This window comes from Dipodomys spectabilis, unplaced genomic scaffold, assembly GCF_019054845.1.
Source record: "Dipodomys spectabilis isolate Male_0828 unplaced genomic scaffold, ASM1905484v1 ptg000600l, whole genome shotgun sequence".
Taxonomy (NCBI): domain Eukaryota; kingdom Metazoa; phylum Chordata; class Mammalia; order Rodentia; family Heteromyidae; genus Dipodomys; species Dipodomys spectabilis.
This window is the reverse complement of record NW_024871277.1, coordinates 506,071-525,947: the sequence shown is the minus strand read 5'-3', so window position 1 is coordinate 525,947 and position 19,877 is coordinate 506,071. Positions and strand designations below refer to the sequence as shown.

The window sequence follows — 19,877 nt, the reverse complement described above, 5'->3', positions numbered from 1 at the left end:
TAAAGGACTACAGTCAGCATCTTCAAAACGCCTCGGAGCGGCATTCTTAGGTACACTCAGGCCTGGTGTGCAACCCCCCCTCCCCCCGGGCTCCTAAATGCATCAGCAAATGCCATTGGAATTCATGGGGGGGGGCGCCCTATGTTTTCAGGGTCTTAAACACAATGCGAGAACCAAGGCAACCAAAATTTCAGAAGGCATTTAAAAGACCAAGAAACCCAACTCTGATATCGAAAACAATTACATTCATTAAGCTATACTAACAGCAGAAAACTAACTACTTCCAAATCAACACAGGCCTCACAGTTTTGTTTTTATTCCCTTCTTACCTGCTATTTGTTAGGCATATGTTCTAAAATATAAAAACTAAAAAGGGGAGTACTTTTCCATTTCAGTTTAGAAGCAACTTCAATTTCTTAAGGCTTATAAAGTTTGATCATTTATTTAGCAATGAGAGAACTTTCCCATTACCTTTTCCATTGTGCTGTGACTCTGATTCTAGATATTTGTTGAGACAGAAGTCCAAAGCCTCTGTGCTCTCAGCATAGCAGTTCCACAGCAACTAGGAAAAAAGTGCCCCCTCTAGTGGGCAGTTTAGAAAACAGAAAAGTACCTCCAGAATGGTTGAAATAAAGAAAAGTAACCCTTTTGTAGATGGCCAATCCGTCTTTTGTGGAGACTAACAAATGTATTATTAAAGTTTTATTAAAGTTTTTATTAAAGTTTTATTAAAGCCTTGTATATGAGTTTCATGGCGGAGAAAATTTAAGGATGTGGATTGAAAAACACTTAAACAGTAAGGCACTCATTATGAAAATAAATTGGCAGCAAATTGAAACAAACTATTTAAAAGATAAAGCTCAGGATAACAGATTGCATACCCTGATAAAACCTCTTCAGCAATGTTTTCCTTAATTAAAATTTAATAAAATTAAATTACAGTAAGAATAATTTTGTTTAAAAATTGATAGCTATCACAGCTTTAGAAATTGAACATCTCAATAGAGGAGAAGGCCTAAATGCACAAAATGGAAATAAGCCAACATTAAAAAATTTGGGTTTATAATTACACTTTTTTCTTAACTACTTTTCTGTTATTTTTTTAATAAAAATCTTGAAAACAAGATCAAGAAATTATAGAATGCACTTTTTAAAAACTATTCTAACCGATTTATATTTGCCTTATTTATCTTTATCTCTCCTACATTTCAGTTTGAAGTAGTTTCTTGTTCATACACTTATCTCCTCGTAAATTTTGAGATTCCAGAATATAAAAGTTGGAAGTAAAGAAAAAGCCACTTTCTCAGCTCTTTCCTTCTCTTCTCTTTCCCAGCTCTCTCTTTTCTTTCCCAGCTCTCTCTCTTTCCGTCTCTTCTCTTTCCCAGCTCTCTCTCTTTCCCAGCTCTCTCTTTCTCTTTCCTTCTCTTCTCTTTCCCAGTTCTCTCTTTCCCAGCTGTCTTCTCTTTCCCAGCTCTCTTCTCTTTCTCAGCTCTCTCTTTCTCTTTCTTTCTCTTTCCCAGCTCTCTCTCTCTTTCCTTCTCTTCTCTTTCCCAGCTCTCTCTCTTTCCCAGCTCTCTCTTTCCCAGCTCTCTCTTTCTCTTTCCTTCTCTTTCCCAGCTCTCTTCTCTTTCCCAGCTCTCTCTTTCTCTTTCCTTCTCTTTCTCTTTCCCAGCTCTCTCTTTCTCTTTCCTTCTCTTTCTCTTTCCCAGCTCTCTCTTTCTCTTTCCTTCTCTTTCTCTTTCCCAGCTCTCTTCTCTTTCCCAGCTCTCTCTTTCTCTTTCCTTCTCTTTCTCTTTCCCAGCTCTCTTTCCCAGCTCTTCTCTTTCCCAGCTCTCTCTCTTTCTCTTTCCTTCTCTTCTCTTTCCCAGCTCTCTCTTTCCAAGCTCTCTCTTTCATTCTCTTCTCTTTCCCAGCTCTCTTCTTTTTCCCAGCTCTCTCTTTCCCAGCTCTCTTCTCTTTCCCAGCTCTCTTCTCTTTCTCAGCTCTCTCTTTCTCTTTCCTTCTCTTCTCTTTCCCAGCTCTCTCTTTCTCTTTCCCAGCTCTCTTCTCTTTCCCAGCTCTCTTCTCTTTCCCAGCTCTCTCTTTCCCAGCTCTTTCTCTTTCCCAGCTCTCTCTCTTTCCCAGCTCTTTCTCTTTCCTTCTCTTCTCTTTCCCAGCTCTCTTCTCTTTCCCAGCTCTCTTCTCTTTCCCAGCTCTCTCTCTTTCCCAGCTCTCTCTCTTTCCCAGCTCTCTCTCTTTCCCAGGACTTTTCCAGCCATGGGGAGGGCCAACATGACAAAAAAAAATAAAAGCACCAAATAAAACAGCAGCATTTCTGTATTCATGTCCACCTCCCAGATCCCTTTCCCCTTGATGGCATTAAGAGACCCACAGCACAGGACGGGCTCAGGAAGGACAGGGTAAGCCCAGCAGAGGGACAGTGGGTGCCCTTTGTGTTTCTATGCCTAGCAGTCCTAGCTGCTAGGCACAGCTCCACACAGAACCCCAAAGCACCAGCAGCAGGGCGGTGATCTCTGGCCCCGGGGCTTTGCCATCATTTAGTCACCTGGAGCAACAGCCTCTGAAATTTCTAGAAAGCAAGCTCCCGACCAGAGTGGACTCTAGATCTTATGTTGGTGCGCTTGTAATAAACCCAGCCAGGGATGATTTAATTATTTTGGGCAAGGTAACTGCATTGGATTTTGTTATTTATTGCTAATAAATAATATGAAATATAATACAAATAAAGGATATATTAAATCAGATCTTATTATCTGCTAGGGATGGGTAATACTGGTAGGTGAAAAACAAATCCTCAATGGTTTTTTTTTCCTTATAACAGTTTTGAATCTAACCTGGCCATCTTCTTTCCTTTTCAAGTTCCTGTAAATATAGTAAATCCCTCAGAATACTCTAAACCAGCTTTACTGTATGACTGGCTACTAAGTCTTTTACCTATCTTGCTTTTATAGTTGTGTGCTTCATGCCTTAGCCTTTCTGAAAATGTTATCCTGATAGTTCACTGCCATGGGGCCTAGTATTAAAAATAGTGCCATGCAATTCCCAGACTTATGCAGTAATTAATTTTATGCTAGTATTAAGCATTTTCATTGAATACCTAGAGGAGGTTGATTTTTCTGAGATCCGTGAATCAGACGGGAATCAAGCAGTCAGACATGATTCCTCTCACTTAATCAATGCAGCAGGAAGTAACTTGAACTGTCTGAAGTCAAACACAGTGGATAAAGCCCAGCCCAGCCTACATGGGTCCAGGAGTCACCCCGGACAAGATCAAATCAGACGTACTATCTCTAAGCACTTCACAAAGTCACGGGAATATGCAACGTTGTAGATGTGAATGTCCAGAGGCATACTGCAAACATCACTGCAAGTTTAGAATCACCAAGGCAAAGACTTCCTTTCTTCCAACTTTTGAAGTAAGAACAATTAACTACCTGAACATGAAGCTGTCCTCTAGATTCTCTGCCTCCCGTGACCTGCAGTATATATTTCAATCAGGAAATGCCATTCTCAGTATTTTCTCTACACATTTTCTAACAGCATGGGGGGTGGGAGGAATAACCAGAAGGTAAATACAACCATGACAGCTTAGAGGAAAGCAGCAGCCTCACTAGCCAGAGGAGAACTGGTGGAGTAAGGGCCAACTCCACTTACCTCCCCAGGCCGTGGCTCCGCCGGCCGGTGGCGCTGCAGGGGCTGCAGCCGCTGCTCCTCCGGAAGAGAAGGCTGGCTGGAGGTCCAGGAGATCACTCGATGGCTTTGAAGCACTGAGCAGAAGGGAACGTCAGAATCAGAGGTGGAAACAGCGTAAAACTGTTTGACAAGGCGTACACAGACAAGATCTCAAGTCTCATGGAAGACTAGTGTTTTGGGAAGTACAGCAGCATAGCATACAGCAGGGCTGGCGCTCCTGGGGGAGGGCGCCTTCACTCCAGCAAAACATCAGGGACGAAAGCAGAGAGTGAGCCGGATTTAAACCCTGGGCCATCTTCTATAGGAAAATGAGCATCGTAACCTTCAGGTTATCTTTTCTTCATTTTCGAACTATTTTTGTGTGTGTGTAGGAAAAAACATTATGGACCATAGAATACTAAATAATTGCTATCTTACCCTTTTCCTAATCATACTAATGACATCAAGTTTGCCTGTGAGAGGACCCATCTAAAATGACTGCTGCAGTTTCTTTCTCAGCTGTGGGTGTGCTGATCAAAGCTTGTTTATCTGCATAGGTCCCAAAGAGAAGCCCAAGTTTCCCTGCTTAGAATATGGGCTCCATGCTCTCTGTGTCCATGCTCCTTCTTAGAAACGTGGGATGGCAGGCTTATTCTCATGCTACCACAGCAAAGTCTTCGTTTAACAGGACCCTCACTGAATTCACAGATGAACTCGGAGTGGAGCTTACCACATGAGGCACTCAATTATAGAGCCTCCAGCTCTCCATTTGTCTTCATAAGAAGCCACTTTATCTTCTTTTAAATACGTATTATTTCTGAGTGATACAGTCTTGGGGTTTGAACTCAGGGCCTCATGCTTGTTAGATGGGTACACTACCACACAAGCCATACTACAGCCCCGGTTTTTGTGGGTTATTTTACTTTAAAAAGTTTTAGTAAGCAATCATTTTCATAAAGCAAGAATTAAATAGGGAGAAATGGCAGACAGCAACATTTCCTGCTCCCCTAGCAGGAAGTGGGAGTTTAAGACTCTTTTGGCTTATTTTAGAGATGACGTCTCATGCACTTCTCTGCCCTGGCAGGCTTCAAATCACAGTCCTCCAGATCTCAGCCTCCTGAGTACCTAGGATTACAGGCATGAGCCTCTGGTTCCTGGATCGCCAAGTAACACACTTTTGAAGAAAAGACACTGCTACTTTCAAAAGCCATTTCAAAACCCCTGAAAGTGACTGCCTGGTTTCGATGTCCTTTTCATAACCATAGGTGGATGGAGGAACAGAAAAGAGGGCATATTTATTGTCAAGAGTATTAGTTGAGTCAGGGGCTGGAGGTACAGCTTAGTAGTGGCATGCTTGCCTGTCGGCCACGAAGCCCTGGGCTCATCTCCAGCCTGGGCTGGCTGTTGTGATGCTGGCTCTATGAACGGCGACCAAAGCACTCCATGAGCAGTACACACACACATGGCTTTCTCTCACAGTTCAAGATCCACATCTCTAAACAAAGGCTTTCATAAACAGAGTCACAGATCACAGAAAGAGAGGCCAGACTCCTCTGAAGGCAAAGAACCCCAGGGAGTCCTCACCCTTCCTAGCAATCCTGGGAGGTTTGCAGAGCCCTCTGTCCCCACCTTCCTCCAAACAGCCCTCGTGGAGAGATACTCTAAAAGTGGCCTAAAAACACCCCCAAAGGCCTCTTCCAGCCGCCAGAGTTCGAGTTCCTTGAGCACACCAGCACATCCACCTACAGCACAAAGTCTGTTTGCTCTGAAAGCCTTTCAAAACACCTTGACATGTCCCAAGCGAAGAGTTTAGTAGAAAATGTCCAAGTCAGCCAATCAGAAGAGCGCCATCCTTCCACGGGGCTCAATGTGTGCACGGGAAGGCCTTTCCCACAGGCCGGGGCGTTCTCATGATCCAGTGGGTCAAAGAACTTACCTTTGTGGAGCAAAAAAATGATTCCGCCTCAATCAGTCTGATTAGAACCAGAGTTCATCTGAAGAAAACCTCTGTGTGCAGACCCTAGCAGTAAACCCCAAGCCTGCCCCACATACAGTAACAGACAGCTGACAGCTGACGGCCACAGATAACAGACTAACCTGACCGGCACAGCCGCAGATGCCGTTGCAAATAAATCGACGGGCGGGGACGTGTCGATGGTTTTAGCTGGTGTGGAGTTAGGCGACGTGGCAGTGGTGACTGGGGAGGACTGTAAGAGAAGATGCACACACGTGATCACGGCAGATCGCAGGCTATAGGGCACAGAGGAGCAGCACTTTTGCTTTGCAGACCAATGATTCTCCCGGCACCAGTGGCTCACGCCTGGAATCCTAGATGCTCAAGAAGCTGAGTTCATCTGAGGATGGCGGTTCAAAGCCAGCCCAAGCAGGAGAAGTCTGGGAGACTTCTGATCACCAATTAACCACCAAAAAGCTGGAAGTGCAGCTGTGGCTCAAGTGGTGCAGTACTTGCCTTGAGCAAAAAAGCCAAGGGACAGTACTAAGAACTGTAGTGAATCATCCTTGTTGGACAAAGCCTGCCTCGGGTTTTACACAAAAACCTGAGAATGCATTTGGCCCAGTGTTGCAACGACTTGCATTCTCTTAGAATGAAAGCTAACTGTATGTACTTCGTGAATTTTAAATGACTGGGGAAGATCTTTCTAGCTGCCGAAAATGATCACCTATAAAAACTGCTATAAAATCAGGGCCATTTCCTCACTTTTCGTCCTAACTAGACTTCAGGGAAAGTCTTACTAGACGGCAGCTTGAAGATACTGTGTCTATATCTAATCCCTGCTAAGAGTGGGGAAAACATAATTAATGAAATAAAACTTAAACCTTGTTTTTCTGGAATTGTCTCTTTTCTTTTCTTTTTTTTTTTTGGTGCCAGTCTTGGGTCTTAAACTCAGGGCCTTGTATTCTTGCGTAGCTTTTTCCGTCCAAGGCTGTCACCTTACCACATAATCCATACCTCCACTGCCAGCTTTTTGATGGTTCATTGGAGATGAGACTCCCTTGATATGTCTGCCCAGGCTAGTTTAGAAATGCAATCCTCAGATCTCAGCCTGCTGAGTAGCTTGGATTACAGATGTGAGCCACTGGCACCCGGCTCTCCCCCAATTTTTAAAAGTTTATGTTCAACTAATACATTAACAAACTATAAATTTTGTGTAGTATGCATCCAAATTCTATTTTACAGACTACATTTAATTTGCCATGTAATTAGAAGAGAAATATTACTGGAACATTTCAAAACAGTATACTTGTGGTTAGGGTCTATTAGGGGAAATGAGCTATAACAAGAAAGATACAACAGTAACTAGAGTAACTAGGAAAGGCTATCAGTTGCCACCCTAATTAGACATGTGATTTCCAACAAAACAGATTTAAAGGAAGTTTTGTTGTTGTTGTTGTTTTTCTTGTGTCAGTCCTGTGGCTTGAACTTAGGACCTGGATGCTATCCCTGAGCTTCTTTTACTTAGTGCTAGTACACTACTAATTGAGCCACAGCTCCACTTCTGGTTTTTGGTGGTCAAATGAAGATAACAGTCTCATGGACTTTCCTGCTCTGGCTGGCTTTGAACTTCGATCCTTGTATCTTGGCCTCTGAGTAACTAGGATTACAGGTATGAGCCATCGGCACCTGGCTTTTAAAGGAGTTTTAAACAAATAATTTTAAAGAAGAGGTTAAAGAAAAAAATGTATGGAAACTTTCAAATTCCATAGTATTTGTCTGTTTACTCATCCATGAGTATAACAAATCAAGAAGTAAAAATTCAACAGATAGGCAATTATTAAGCACTCAGTGTTTCAAGACAAACCCATGAACAGTTTGAATATGATTGCTCAGGAAATTGCCTCTCTCGTCAACAAAAGTTCAGATCCAAATGGAATACAGAATTGAAAAAAAAACTAGCTGAAGTCACCTGTACATTACCCATTGTAGCCATGAGCAAGTCCTCCAAAAATGACTTTTATTCCTAACCAATATATCTAAATAAATCCAGAAGTAGTGACGGTATAAAACCACACTGAGACTTCAATGGCAAAGATCACCACCAACATAAACACAGACATGCCAGTCTATAAAAGCCCTTTCAAATGCCACGAAATCTCTGAGGAGACACAAGAGCTAGGAAAACAGAAGACAAGTAACCCTAATAATGTAAAAAGAAAACATCAGCAGCACTTTCTTCGGCCAGAAGGTGGAAGCAGATGAGCCCAGAGCACACCCATTAATGATTTCAGGTGTGGCTTTCTCTCAGAACAGGCAGAAAGCTTTCTGCATATTTGTTTATTGAGCTTCATGAGGGAGTTCTGTGGGGCTGACTCCTGTGGGACTCGTAGGCAGGCAGTGCAGCCAGGCCCTGGCACAGCCGGCAATGCCTGAGAGTCACCGGCCCTGTTGTCACCACCCTCTGTAGTGACACCTGCGATCACATGAGGAAGAAACACACCTGGCCCATAATTGCCTGGAAAATACAATGGCAGATGTGAATGACGGATCTATGGAAGGCAATGTTCTCTCACTCACAGCCCAATCCATCCTCAGAGTGTCTCAAAAGAGACATGGAAGTTTAAAAAAACAAAAAAGATTCCGATTATTCTAGCAGATCTAGCAGGCAGGCTTCTAAAAGGACACATGGGCTGGGAAGGTGGCTCAGTGGTAGAGCGCTTGCCTTGCATGCATGAAGCCCTGGGTTCGATTCCTCAGCACCACATAAGCAAAAAGAAAAAAGCCAGAAGTGGTGCTGTGGCTCAAGTGGTAGAGCGCTAGCCTTGAGCTGAAGAGCTGAGGGACAGCGCCCAGGCCCAGAGTTCAGGCCCCACGACTGGACCCCCCCCCCAAAAAAATAAATAAATAAAGGAAATGTGCCTAGTTAACAGTTTCTTCTCCCTCAATGCAACCACAAGATCTTGTGTCTGACCTTTCTCATGGGTTGTGACTCTGCATATGTGAAAGGTTTTGATATACTGATAAACTTTGATATACTGATATACTTGTTTTTATTTGTAAATATGAAGGCACAAAAAATGTTTCCTACTTTAGAAACAAGTCCAACGGAGGCCTAGAAGACATCTAATAAGCTCCAATGGACTGAGGAACTAATACATAAAAATGTAACTCACCTTTTCTCTGAAAATTTAACTTATACGACCCAGCAATTCTACTTCTTTGTATAAAGACCAAAGAATTGAAGGGAGGGTCTAAAACAGATCCGTTTCCCACTCATGCTTAGAGCACAAAAGGTGGAAAACAATGAAGTGTGTGTGTGGGGAAGGCAGAAGGACTTGGGAACTATGGTCCAGGAAGGTGACCTGGGACAGTGCCACAATACCGCTGGCCCTTGGAGATGCATTGAGTAAAATCACAAAAGGAGAGATGCTGTTTGAGTCTGCTTATGTGAGGCACCTAGAATAATCAAATCTTAAGGACAAAAAGTAATTTGGGGTTTGTCAGGACTGGAAGCCAGGAATGGGAAACTACTGTTGAGGAGCATGGACTTCCATTTTTCGGAAGATGGAAAGTTCTGGAAAGGCATGGTGTGATGATTTCATATACAGCAATACGGATATACTTGATGCCACTGATCTGTATTCAAAGACAGTTAAAAAAAATCCAACAGAAAACAAACTTACCTTACTTAATGGAGAGGGAGCACCAGACCTAAAAGACAAGATGAGAACATCTGAGCCAAGTTTCCATCCATCCCTTGCAGAAGCACTTCAGTTTGATAGGACATCATCAGACGTTAAAATGCTTTGCATATGTCTCCCAAATGCTTGACCTGAACAGTTTACATTTTGTGCCTTTGAGTTGGTGGAACAATGAATAATGAAACAATGAGCAAAATGGGTTTCCATTCCTCTCTGTAGCAGTAGCAAATCAAAGTCAGCAGGAAGTCATTACAATGTGGTTCAATAGGAGGCACATGTTTCTATTTAACTGCTCATTTGCAAGGATTTACTACTGAGAAAAAGGAATTTCGTATTCTCTGTATTGGCAGAAAAATAAGAACCTAAAAATCAAGTACTGAACGAAGTTGAAAATTCTTGTATGAGGTTTTGGCTAACAATTTCTTCTGTCATTTTTCCTTTTCATTTATGGAATGGAGAGCTAAGTTAAGATAAAAACCCAAGAAAATAATAACCTAATCTCGTCAAAAAGCAAGACCAACAAATCATGAAAACCATTGTTACAATCAATCAATTTCTCGAGTAAGTTTCAGAAATCAATTCTTTGCCATATGAGAACAATGAGAAACAAAGAATTGAGAAAGATAATTGAGAAAAAGTAAGCACTTCCAAAACATATTTTGATGTATTTTCTATCCTATAGCAAGAATAAAGCATGGTAAAACCAACAGCACTGAGCTATCCTGCTATAAAAGAATACAGAGCAGTGTATAAAAAGTCATAATTGACACAGCAATTAATTTGCCAACTTCTTCAAGAGTGCTAAAACTAAATGATATTTATAGTAATCTCAGGGGACAAGTAGACACAAGCAAATCTCCTACCATTGTGGTTGAGCTATTGTCCACTTACTGCATTCTGACTGTCTGGCTTACTACCTGCCTTCACAACTGGATACTAAGGAAGAAATTCATCCCTCCTTCCCTCTTTCTGTGCCAGCACTGGGGCTTGAATGCAGGGCCTTAGGTAGTCTGCTCAAGGCTAGTGCTCTACCACTGGAGCCATAGCTCTACTTCCAGTTTTTTGGGAGGCTGGCTTTGAACAGCGATCTTTAGATTTCAGCCTGTGGAGTAGCTTGGATTACAGGCATGAGCCACCAACACCTGGCTTCATCCCTTTGTTTTATTACCCTAGCACTTTATATAGCTCTAGGCATTTTCTCTATTATTCTTGTATTATTTGAAATTTTAAGTGAGTGTATATAAATGTCATTTTGAAGGCAACACACTAACCATTAGTCTTAATAAACTACTTTCTCTTCAACTAAAAGCTGTCAAGACCTCTGTTTCCAGGGAACAGATCTGGTCTTTGTCGTGATTTATATTAGGGACTATCGCTTTAGAGAGCACCACTAACCATGGATTGAAATCGAGGGCACTGCTCATAGGTCAGAGAGGTGGACACCTTGCCCAAGTTGTATTATTGCTTCCTGGTGACTTCAGGACTGCTCAAGTCTGTCTGCTGCCCAGTCTAGCCTGACCCACTGAAAACACCAGGTGCCTAGAACATTTATTCATTTCTCTTTTACACAACACATAGATGGTTGTTTCTTACATGTTTCTTGCTTAATTTTCTGTCTTACTGTTGGTCTTTTTTTTTTTTTTGGTCATGGGGCTTGAACTCTGGGCCTGGGTGCTGTCCCCAACCCTTCAGCTCAAGGCTAGCGCTCTACCACTTGAGCCACAGCACCGCTTCTGGCTTGTTCTGCTTATGTGGTGCTGAGGAATCAAACCCAGGGCCTCATGCATGCAAGGCAAGCGCTCTACCCCTGAGCCACCTTCCCAGCCCTGGTCATTGTCCTTTATGAAAGAAAAGACTATGATATTTTATATATAGACAATACTTCTAGTTAGAATTTTGCCTAGAGAAAACTAGTTGCACTAGAAAAACTCTACAAAATGTTTACGTCCGGCAATCTACTCTAAATTCTATAACAAGCCACAGCACAGATCCACGGATTTTTTTTATTTTTGCTATGATCATAGCAAATGGTAATTTTTCTTTTAATATGGTACCTGTCAGCTGTCAAAAGAGGAAATTTTGTTATTTCTTATTTGATTCAAAACAATAATCATAGTTTTAAGTATAAATGATAGCCAGAAAAAATAGATAGGTAAAAAAATTGTCTAACTTCTAAATAATTTTAATACAAATGACTTATTTTGGGTTTCCTATACTCTCAAGATGCACTTAAGAATACCCACATACAGAATAAAATAAATTGGTCTTTCACCTTGTGAAACCACAGAAATAGACAATATACAAGGTTTGTCATGTAGCATTGCATACAATTTAAAATGTAACCATCCTGGACACCAGTACTAAAGAATGTACATGCTTTCCATAGCCGATATTTGCAAATGCTTCATTCTATATGTAAATAGAGGCTCGATTAATGTTATAATGCTACTGGCTGACAAAGGACAACTGCAAATAATTTTCTTTAGAAAGCTGCCTGTTAACACTTCTGTTATCTCACAGGGACATCTTTCTGCTCACTTGACAGACGAAAAATCTTTGAATTCTAAGATCCAGAGGAATGTTTATCCTAAAATAGCTCATTAGTTGTGATCTGAGAAGACCAAAGAAAATAAAACTATTTATGCCAGTCACTTTAGGAGACAAAAATAAAGTGTAATGTTAAAACAGATACACACGAACAAAAATGTTTAAATACCAAATGTGGGATACTAACAGGTGTTCCTGTTGCATTTTTAGTAATTACTCAACATAGTACTCACCCTTCACTTAAGTTCCCAGGTAAGCACAAATATACAGAGAAAAAAATAGTTAACTACTATAGCGCATCTTTCTAGGTATATATCCATACCCATATATACACATTTTGCATGTGTGTGTGTGTGCTGGGCCTGGGCACTGTCCCTGAGCTTCTTTTGCTCAAGGCTAACACTCTACCACTTGAACCATAGCTCCATTTTTGGCTTTTTTAAAAAGTAGTTTATTGGTGATAAGAGTCTTATGGACTTTTCTGTCCAGGCCAGCTTGGAATCTTGATACTCAGATCTCAGCCTCCTGAGTGGCCAGCATCACAGACATGAGCCACAGCACCTAGCTTGCTCAGATATTTTTGAAACAGGGAGTAGCAAAAGCCAAATTCAAATGTGGTTTCAGCCATATCAGAAGATAAATAAAATGGTTTTAAAGGAGAGAAAAAATTACTCTAAGAAGAAGATAATTTATACGAAAAAGCTACTGAATTTCTGTTCTGTTTCTCCAGAAATGCAACTAAATTTAAATGTGGATGGATAATTTTTCTAGAAACACCTCGCAATAGCCACAAGGGGGCGAATGGAGATTTTTTTTTTTTTTTGAGTTGGGGCTGAGGACAGAAGCCAGCTAGGAAGGGGTTGATTTAGCCTTTGGCTGCTGAAGGGCAGCTTTGATAAGAAGCCAGGGTTCATTTTGGACCTGCCTGGAGTACAGGGGACCCCGTGGGGGGGGAGGGGAACAGTGTGGCGCTCTGAAGGCGGTGACTGCTTCTAGGGGCTGTTGCATAGTTCCTGAACTTTAACCACTGGAGCAAGGATGTTTTTCAGCTTTCTGCCTCCACTTGTATAAGCAACTCATATAGCTTCCTAGATACCCCGCAAGAAGGTGGGCCCCAAAAGAATTGGCATTGGGCAGCTGCCAATTGAATTCTATTGTGATTTCATGTATTTTCACGTCAATGACCTGACCATCCACATCCACCCCCAAATGAGGAGCAGATCCCGGGCTGTGTTGGGTAACAAGCTGGGCAGCACCCTGGAGAGATCCTGCCAGCCACCCCTCCAAGCAGCTCTGCCATCCCTGCCTGCAACAGATCCGTCCCCACTGCTCTCTCACTGAAACATGCCAACTTGGAAAAAAAAACAACAGAGATAACATTTACCTAAGGAAAAAACAATAAAAAAAAGGAACAGGGAAATGATAAGAAAAAGCTCTAAAGAAGGGCCTGGAAGAAGTCCCAAGTTGACAGAGCTGTCATGATCCAACGTGGGGTCAGGACCGACCCCCAGTTCATGCAGCTGCCATGGTCTCATCAACAACACATTCCAACTGACTGCAGAAAAAGCTACGGTCCACGTTGAGATGAAGTATAAACTAGGTCCTGACCTTTGGAACCAGAAAAAGTCCTGAAAGTTTCCAAGGCAAAAAAAAAAAAAAAAAAAGTTCCTGATTCAAGATGGAAAGAAGAAGGAAGAGCCAGACAAGCCAGACATGGCCTCTGCCAGGACACAGAACAAGGTCAGGCCCAAGGTCAGCAGAAGCAAAGTGTGAACAAGACACCAAGACTGGGAAGCCTCAAGCTTTACTTCTACTGGGGAGATGGAAAAGTATAGAACTTGGACATTTTCTGCAGGCAGTGAAGGAAAATGGTCAAAATACAAGTTCCCAAAGGGGAAAAAAAAATCCAGCAATATGCAACTTAGCCCTGCTTTGGTGCCACTCCCTGGAAGAGATCTCTGAGTAGGAGGTCAGCAGCAGGCCGCAGCTCAGGGTTCAAGGAAGGAGAAACTGGACTCTAGAAAGCACTTGAGGTCTTTGCTCTTAACCCCACTGAGGCTGGTGAAAGGAGACTTGTGAAATTATTGTTGCTTTTATAAATCACCACCAACCATAGCAGTTTTAATTTTAAGTCTGAACAACTCTTTTCTCTTTGCTTTATGAATTCCTTCTCATGGGCAATACGTGTATGAACAGGTTCACTCAAGGCAAGAACATGACTGATTTGCTGCATTACCTGCAGGTGTGTGAGCTCATTTAGTCTGTTGTAACTGGACAGGCAGCTCAGGGGGTCCCCAGGGAACCCCTTAGAGTGACAACAACACGCACACAGAAACTGCAGAAGCGTAAGCTGTACATGACAAGTCTCATGACTAGCAGCAACCTGAGTTTTTCTTATCTTACTTAGAATATACAACTAATGCGTACTTGTTTCCGGGTTTCTTTCCTTCTAATGTATTTAGATGCTGTTCAAGGGTCTCCATAAGACTGCTGGGAGCCTACAATAAGAAAGTGAGAATAAGTGTCTGCATTGTTCTAATTTAAAGCCAACACCAGCACATCACCACGACTCTGTACGGCAGAAGTCTAGGGGTGGATCCTGACCCTCGGAGGTCATTTCATTCTGGATTCTCTTGGCACTCATTCAATTCCATGGACTCTCATACAGGTCCATCTTGAATATACTCAAACCCCACTGCACACCAAGTACCATCACAGCATGGTCTCAGTGAAGAGGTTACTCCAGGCAGGTTTCCACTATGACATTACTTACATGCAGTAAACTCGAGTCAAGTTCACGCTCCCCTTCCCCCAAAACACAGTGAAAACAGAACAGTTACTTGTACCCCAGTCCAAATGGACAGAATTGTGAAAATATAGTAAAATCTCACTTTAACAATGCCTGACTAAAATATTGTTACCATATTTTTAAAAGTGAAAGCCGAGGGGGAAAAACACAACTTTAATAATTGATAAAAATTAAGATTTTTCTGGCCAGGCATCAGTGGTCGGTCACACCTGTAATTCTAGATACTCAGGAAGCTGAGATCTGAGGATCACAGTTTGAAGTTAATCAGGCAGGAAAGTCGGTGGGACTCTTATCGCCAATGAACTCCCAAAAAGTCAGAAGTGGAGAGCACTATCCTTAAGCAAAAAGCTCTGGAGAGGTCAGTGTCCAAGCTTTGAGTTCAAGCCCCAGGACTGGTGTGTACACAGACACAGACACAGACACAGACACAGACACAGACACACACACACACACACACACACACACATTTTCTCATTATTGAGTTCTTCAATTAAGAGACATACTATACAGTACCTAGCAAATATAATAGTGCTATAATAGAGTACTATGTATTAGCAGATTTACTATAGCTCAACTCTTGTTTAAAAGTTTTTTAGTGTTTCTATAAGTAAAATATAGGGCTGGAGGAATGGTTCAGTGGTAAGAGTGCCTGCCTAGCAAGCTTGAGGCCCTGAGTTCAGTCCCCAGCAGAGAGAAAACAGAAACAAAAACCTGAAATCTAAAAATGAAATTTTAGGCAATACAAAGTGATATTTTACTGTATATTGGAAAAATAGGTTCATACAAATATTCCAACCAGTCTAAGAGATTTATTTTATCATTCCCAAATAGTCTTACTCCAACAAGATATTAACAAAAGCACAGGCATTCAAAGAAAAATATTTCACAAATGAAACATCTAATGACATTTACAGGTATATTAACTCATAATAACTGTTCTTTTTAATATATTAACCTTTTGTAGTTTTTAAAACACTATAAAACTATTTTTGAAGGAATCTAGTAACTGTGCTGTTAAATCAGCTCACAGAATTATATTTTTCTTCTTACGAATAGTACTCAAACTCAACATTTATGTGATTTTTACATACATACATTTGTATACAATCACCATAAATGCAAATTGTTAAGTGAACTAAAGCACGTAGTTATAGAATAAAAGAATTTCAGGGAAATTATTATACGTTTATCACTATCTATCTATCTATCTATCATTTGTCAATGGTGGGGTTTGAACTCAGGGCTTTGTGTGATCTAGGCAGGTATTTTAGTATTGACCTATGTCTCTAGCCCTCTTTTTTTGTTCCAGTAATTTCTGGTGTTTTGCAGGGTTTAGCCTGGACAATTCCTCCTGATCTCACCCTCTTTGTGGCTGGGATGACAGGTGTGTACCATTGTACCCGGCTTTCTCTATTGGGTAGGGTCAGCTTTTCTGTTGTCTGGGCTGGCCTGAACTGCCATTCTCCCACCCCAGCCTGCTGTGTAGCCAGGATGACAGGTGTATATCCAGCTGCTGGCAGACACTGGGTCCTGAGAAGTTTTACCTGGGCTGGCCTTGAATCATGATTCTCTCTCCCTCTGCTTTCGGAGTGTAGACTACATGCATGAACCACTGATGCCCATCCTACACTCAGATTTAAAAAATGAATTTGTAGGGCTGGGAAGGTGGCTCAGTGGTAGGGCACTTGCCTTGCATGCCTGAGGCCCTGGGTTCGATTCCTCAGCACCACATAAGAAAAAAGCCGGGAGTGGCGCTGTGGCTCAAGTGGTAGAGCCCTAGCCTTGAGCTGAAGAGCTGAGGGACAGTGCCCAGGCCCAGAGTTCAGGCCCCACAACCGGACCCAAAAAAAATGAATTTGTAGGAGAGATAAAGGAAAATTTTCTCTCTATGTCAGGTAGGTTCTACATTATAAAGAATGTGTCTTCACTAATGAATGCACATTGTAACCTGAATAAGGAAAGCCTAGAATGGCCTGACCATTTTAAGATGAATTTGTATCTGATGAATTGATGAGGATTTTGATGATGGAATGAAAGCCTGGATATATGAACCCAAACTTTTCATGTTTTCAAATCATAGAACTTCTTTCAGGTTAGAAGACTAGAGTCCTCTGAATATGAACTTCAATGTAAAAAGTGCAATTCTTTGGTATACCTCGCTTTAAAATACTGTTTCAGAAAAATACATGGTGTTTATAATCACAGAGATTAAAAACATGAGCTAACAGGAAAAGGTAGTATTCTCTCTCTTAAAGTTCCTACAAGAAAACAAAATATCAAGGCATGAGACAGGAGGTGAACATCAATGATCTCCTAAACTTCAAAGTAGCAAAACTTCCAGAATGCCTCTGCTCTTGTAAGAGTAGTTTATGGTAACAAAGTGTTGTCTTGTGCATTTAAAAATGCAAAGTCAACAGATCAGTCAGAAGAAACTCCAAGCCAAAAACAAGACATCAACCCAGGAGGCTAAGAGGTGACAGCAATGAGCCATGGTTACCCGTGCAGAAGGGGTCCAATCTTTAACAGGTGGCTTTTCTTTACCAGTAGATTTCAGGTCAACCAAAATTCCTGCCAGCAAAACCTTTGGTGGTTTTTATTAATGGATATATTTAAAATTTGGAACACACACACACACACACACAATCCAATTCTTTTCTTGAAATAATTCATAGCTGATTGCATGCCAGGAATCAGAATGAAAGCACCCATATCCAATGTAGATGCTTTAGATAATTTAAGTTTAAAGTGACTTAGATAAAGCATCATTAAAATCAAATAGAAACAAAGCAATTAATAGATCATTCAAAATTTTGATCGGTAGGTCTAAGAAATTATTTGATGTGCTGAGCAGAAATATTTCACCCCTGATACCATGTTGACTTCTAAATACAAAATTTAAAGATCTTTTGAATGTTTCATTATATGTCATGTAAACTGTGATTATTTTATATGCACAGTTGAACAGGGCTACAGATAGCCATACTCATAATAATGCATTCTTTAACATAAAAGGTACACGCTGAATCCCTCTTCCAATTTGCTGTGCGAGGAATGGCGTTCTTGTCTGGGTGAGCTATCTCCTTTCTGCCCTCACTCAGTCACTGGGCTGACCTCATGCTCACTAGACTCCCCTCTGTTTCTCTTTCCCCAAGTATTTCTGTCCATCACTGTGGCTAGATTCCATGCCAGGTGAGCCAGGGAGGAACCTTAGATACAGCAGAACCTAATCTGAGGGAGTTAAATGGGGTTCACCCAGCCTGCTATGCAGGCCCCATCTCCAGTTTAATGCTAACGTGATCTAATAGATGATGATGCCCAGACTGTTTTGCTTTGCGGCTCAGACCTGTCCTAGTGGGCTTAATTCTCTAGCTTAGACCTGGGGAAGGGGCTCTAAGGAACAATTATGGGGGGGTGCCTAGCTGTCTGTTGCTAATGATCCCACAAGAAGTCACAAATGGCCTACAGAGCCACAACGTACTACTGCACTGGAACTGAAATGTCTACAAGAGAAACCTAACTAGAGAGGTTTTTAATGAGGGAAATTGAAGATAAATGTGATAAATATATAAGTAAACATGTACTAGGTGGTATGCAAGTGTACACGAATGTGTGGTATTGGCAGGGGAGAATAGAAACAGTGTCATTCCTTAGAAAACTCACTCAGAGTCCAACGAAATGATCATGAGGAATGTGGGTGCATTGAAGAGGATGGGAGATGCATGGAGGAGGGTGGGAGCAGGGAGCGGGAAGGGTCAGGAAGCCTTGTATTCAGAAACTGATTTGTTAATTGTAAGTCTTTAAAGATAATAACACTATCACTAAAAAAAAGAAAGAAATGTGAATTTGGAACCTCACCTAGCTCTAAGTCAAAAGAAGCAGAAGCCAGCAGGGCCATCAGATTCTAATGAAACTCTACCACAGGACAGCTCTCCATTAGATCCAGGGCACGGTTTTATTTCTTTGAGGGTAAAGTATGTGTCCCAAATCATGAAAGCATATAGCTGAAATTATTTTTTCTTTTGTGCTGGACCTGGGGCTTGAACTCAGGGCCCGAGTGTTGTCCTAGAGTTTTGTTTTGTTTTGTTTGCTCAAGGCTAGTGCTCTATTACTTGAACCACAGCTCTACTTCCAGCTTTTTTTTTTTTTTTTGGTGGTTAACTGGAGGTAAGAGTCTCAAGATCATTGCCGCCCTGGCTTCAAACCTTGATCCTCAGATCCCAGCCTCCTAAACTGGAGCCACTGGTGCCCAGCTGTTTGTGAAATTCTTAGGATTATGAAAGTTGCAATAAATATACGACTAAAAATTAAACCCATGAATTAAACATGAATCTTTCAATGACATCATTTCTGAATTGGGGAAATGAAGAACTCCTTAAGCAGCCCCTTAAATCTTTCCTGGAGTTCAGACTGCACAGTCTTAAACAAGCACCTGCTCCTACCTGAATGCCAGGCTTGAAAAATACCTCGTTTCTCACTTATCTCAAAGTGAGGGCTGTGCAGAGTGTAAAAAGAAAGATGACTTGCTGCTTCTAAAATCTATTAATATCCACCTCATAAAAGTAAACACTTATATGTCATCCAGGATATTTAGCAAAAATATATACATATATATATATATATATTTGTAATTTATGGAAAATGAAGAAAATTATCTTATTTGCTTTTATGTTATTATAATATTTAAGATCATAAAGATAAATCTACCTGTAATAAATTGATTTCTAAATATTTCATGTACATTGAATCTTAGTCATACTCAAATGATACCAGTACATGATCCAGCTGTGCACTCAGATATTAGTATTTTCAAGTAGGAGCCAACACATTGAAACTAATATTCTGGTTATCATAATATTACAAGCTATTTCCTAATTTTTTAACTGCTATTATAAAGGTAATATTCCCAGTTTTTCAATTAGAACAATACACAATTCTATCATGTTCTGAACTGCTGTCTGAATTTTATGCATGAAGAATTTTCAATATCTTCTATGTCATTAACACAAATTTAGAAGACCAGCTCATTAGATTTCCATAATGGTTAAGAAAAATTGAAAGATTAACATTACTTTAGATGTATAATATCCCAATGTACTGTACATACAAGAGAAATTTTGAAACATACCACTTTTAAAAAGTGGGAAATTATATTGTGACAATTTTCTTTTTTTTAAATTGTGAGAATACCATA

The 19,877-nt window shown here is 41.1% G+C and overlaps 1 protein-coding gene across 5 annotated transcripts in view; it reads right to left on the bottom strand.

Annotated features, from left to right (window-relative positions):
* The window catches only part of Snap91 (synaptosome associated protein 91), a 114,415-nt gene that overhangs the window by 30,008 nt on the left and 64,530 nt on the right, over positions 1-19,877 (bottom strand). For all 5 annotated transcript variants that reach the window (XM_042671126.1, XM_042671129.1, XM_042671124.1 and 2 more), the window contains exons 10-13: positions 14,305-14,375; positions 9,313-9,340; positions 5,770-5,879; positions 3,655-3,767 (exon numbers count right to left, since the gene is read on the bottom strand). In XM_042671126.1, the coding sequence (XP_042527060.1) occupies positions 3,655-3,767; positions 5,770-5,879; positions 9,313-9,340; positions 14,305-14,375 (322 nt within the window). The remainder of the gene's footprint in view (positions 1-3,654; positions 3,768-5,769; positions 5,880-9,312; positions 9,341-14,304; positions 14,376-19,877) is intronic.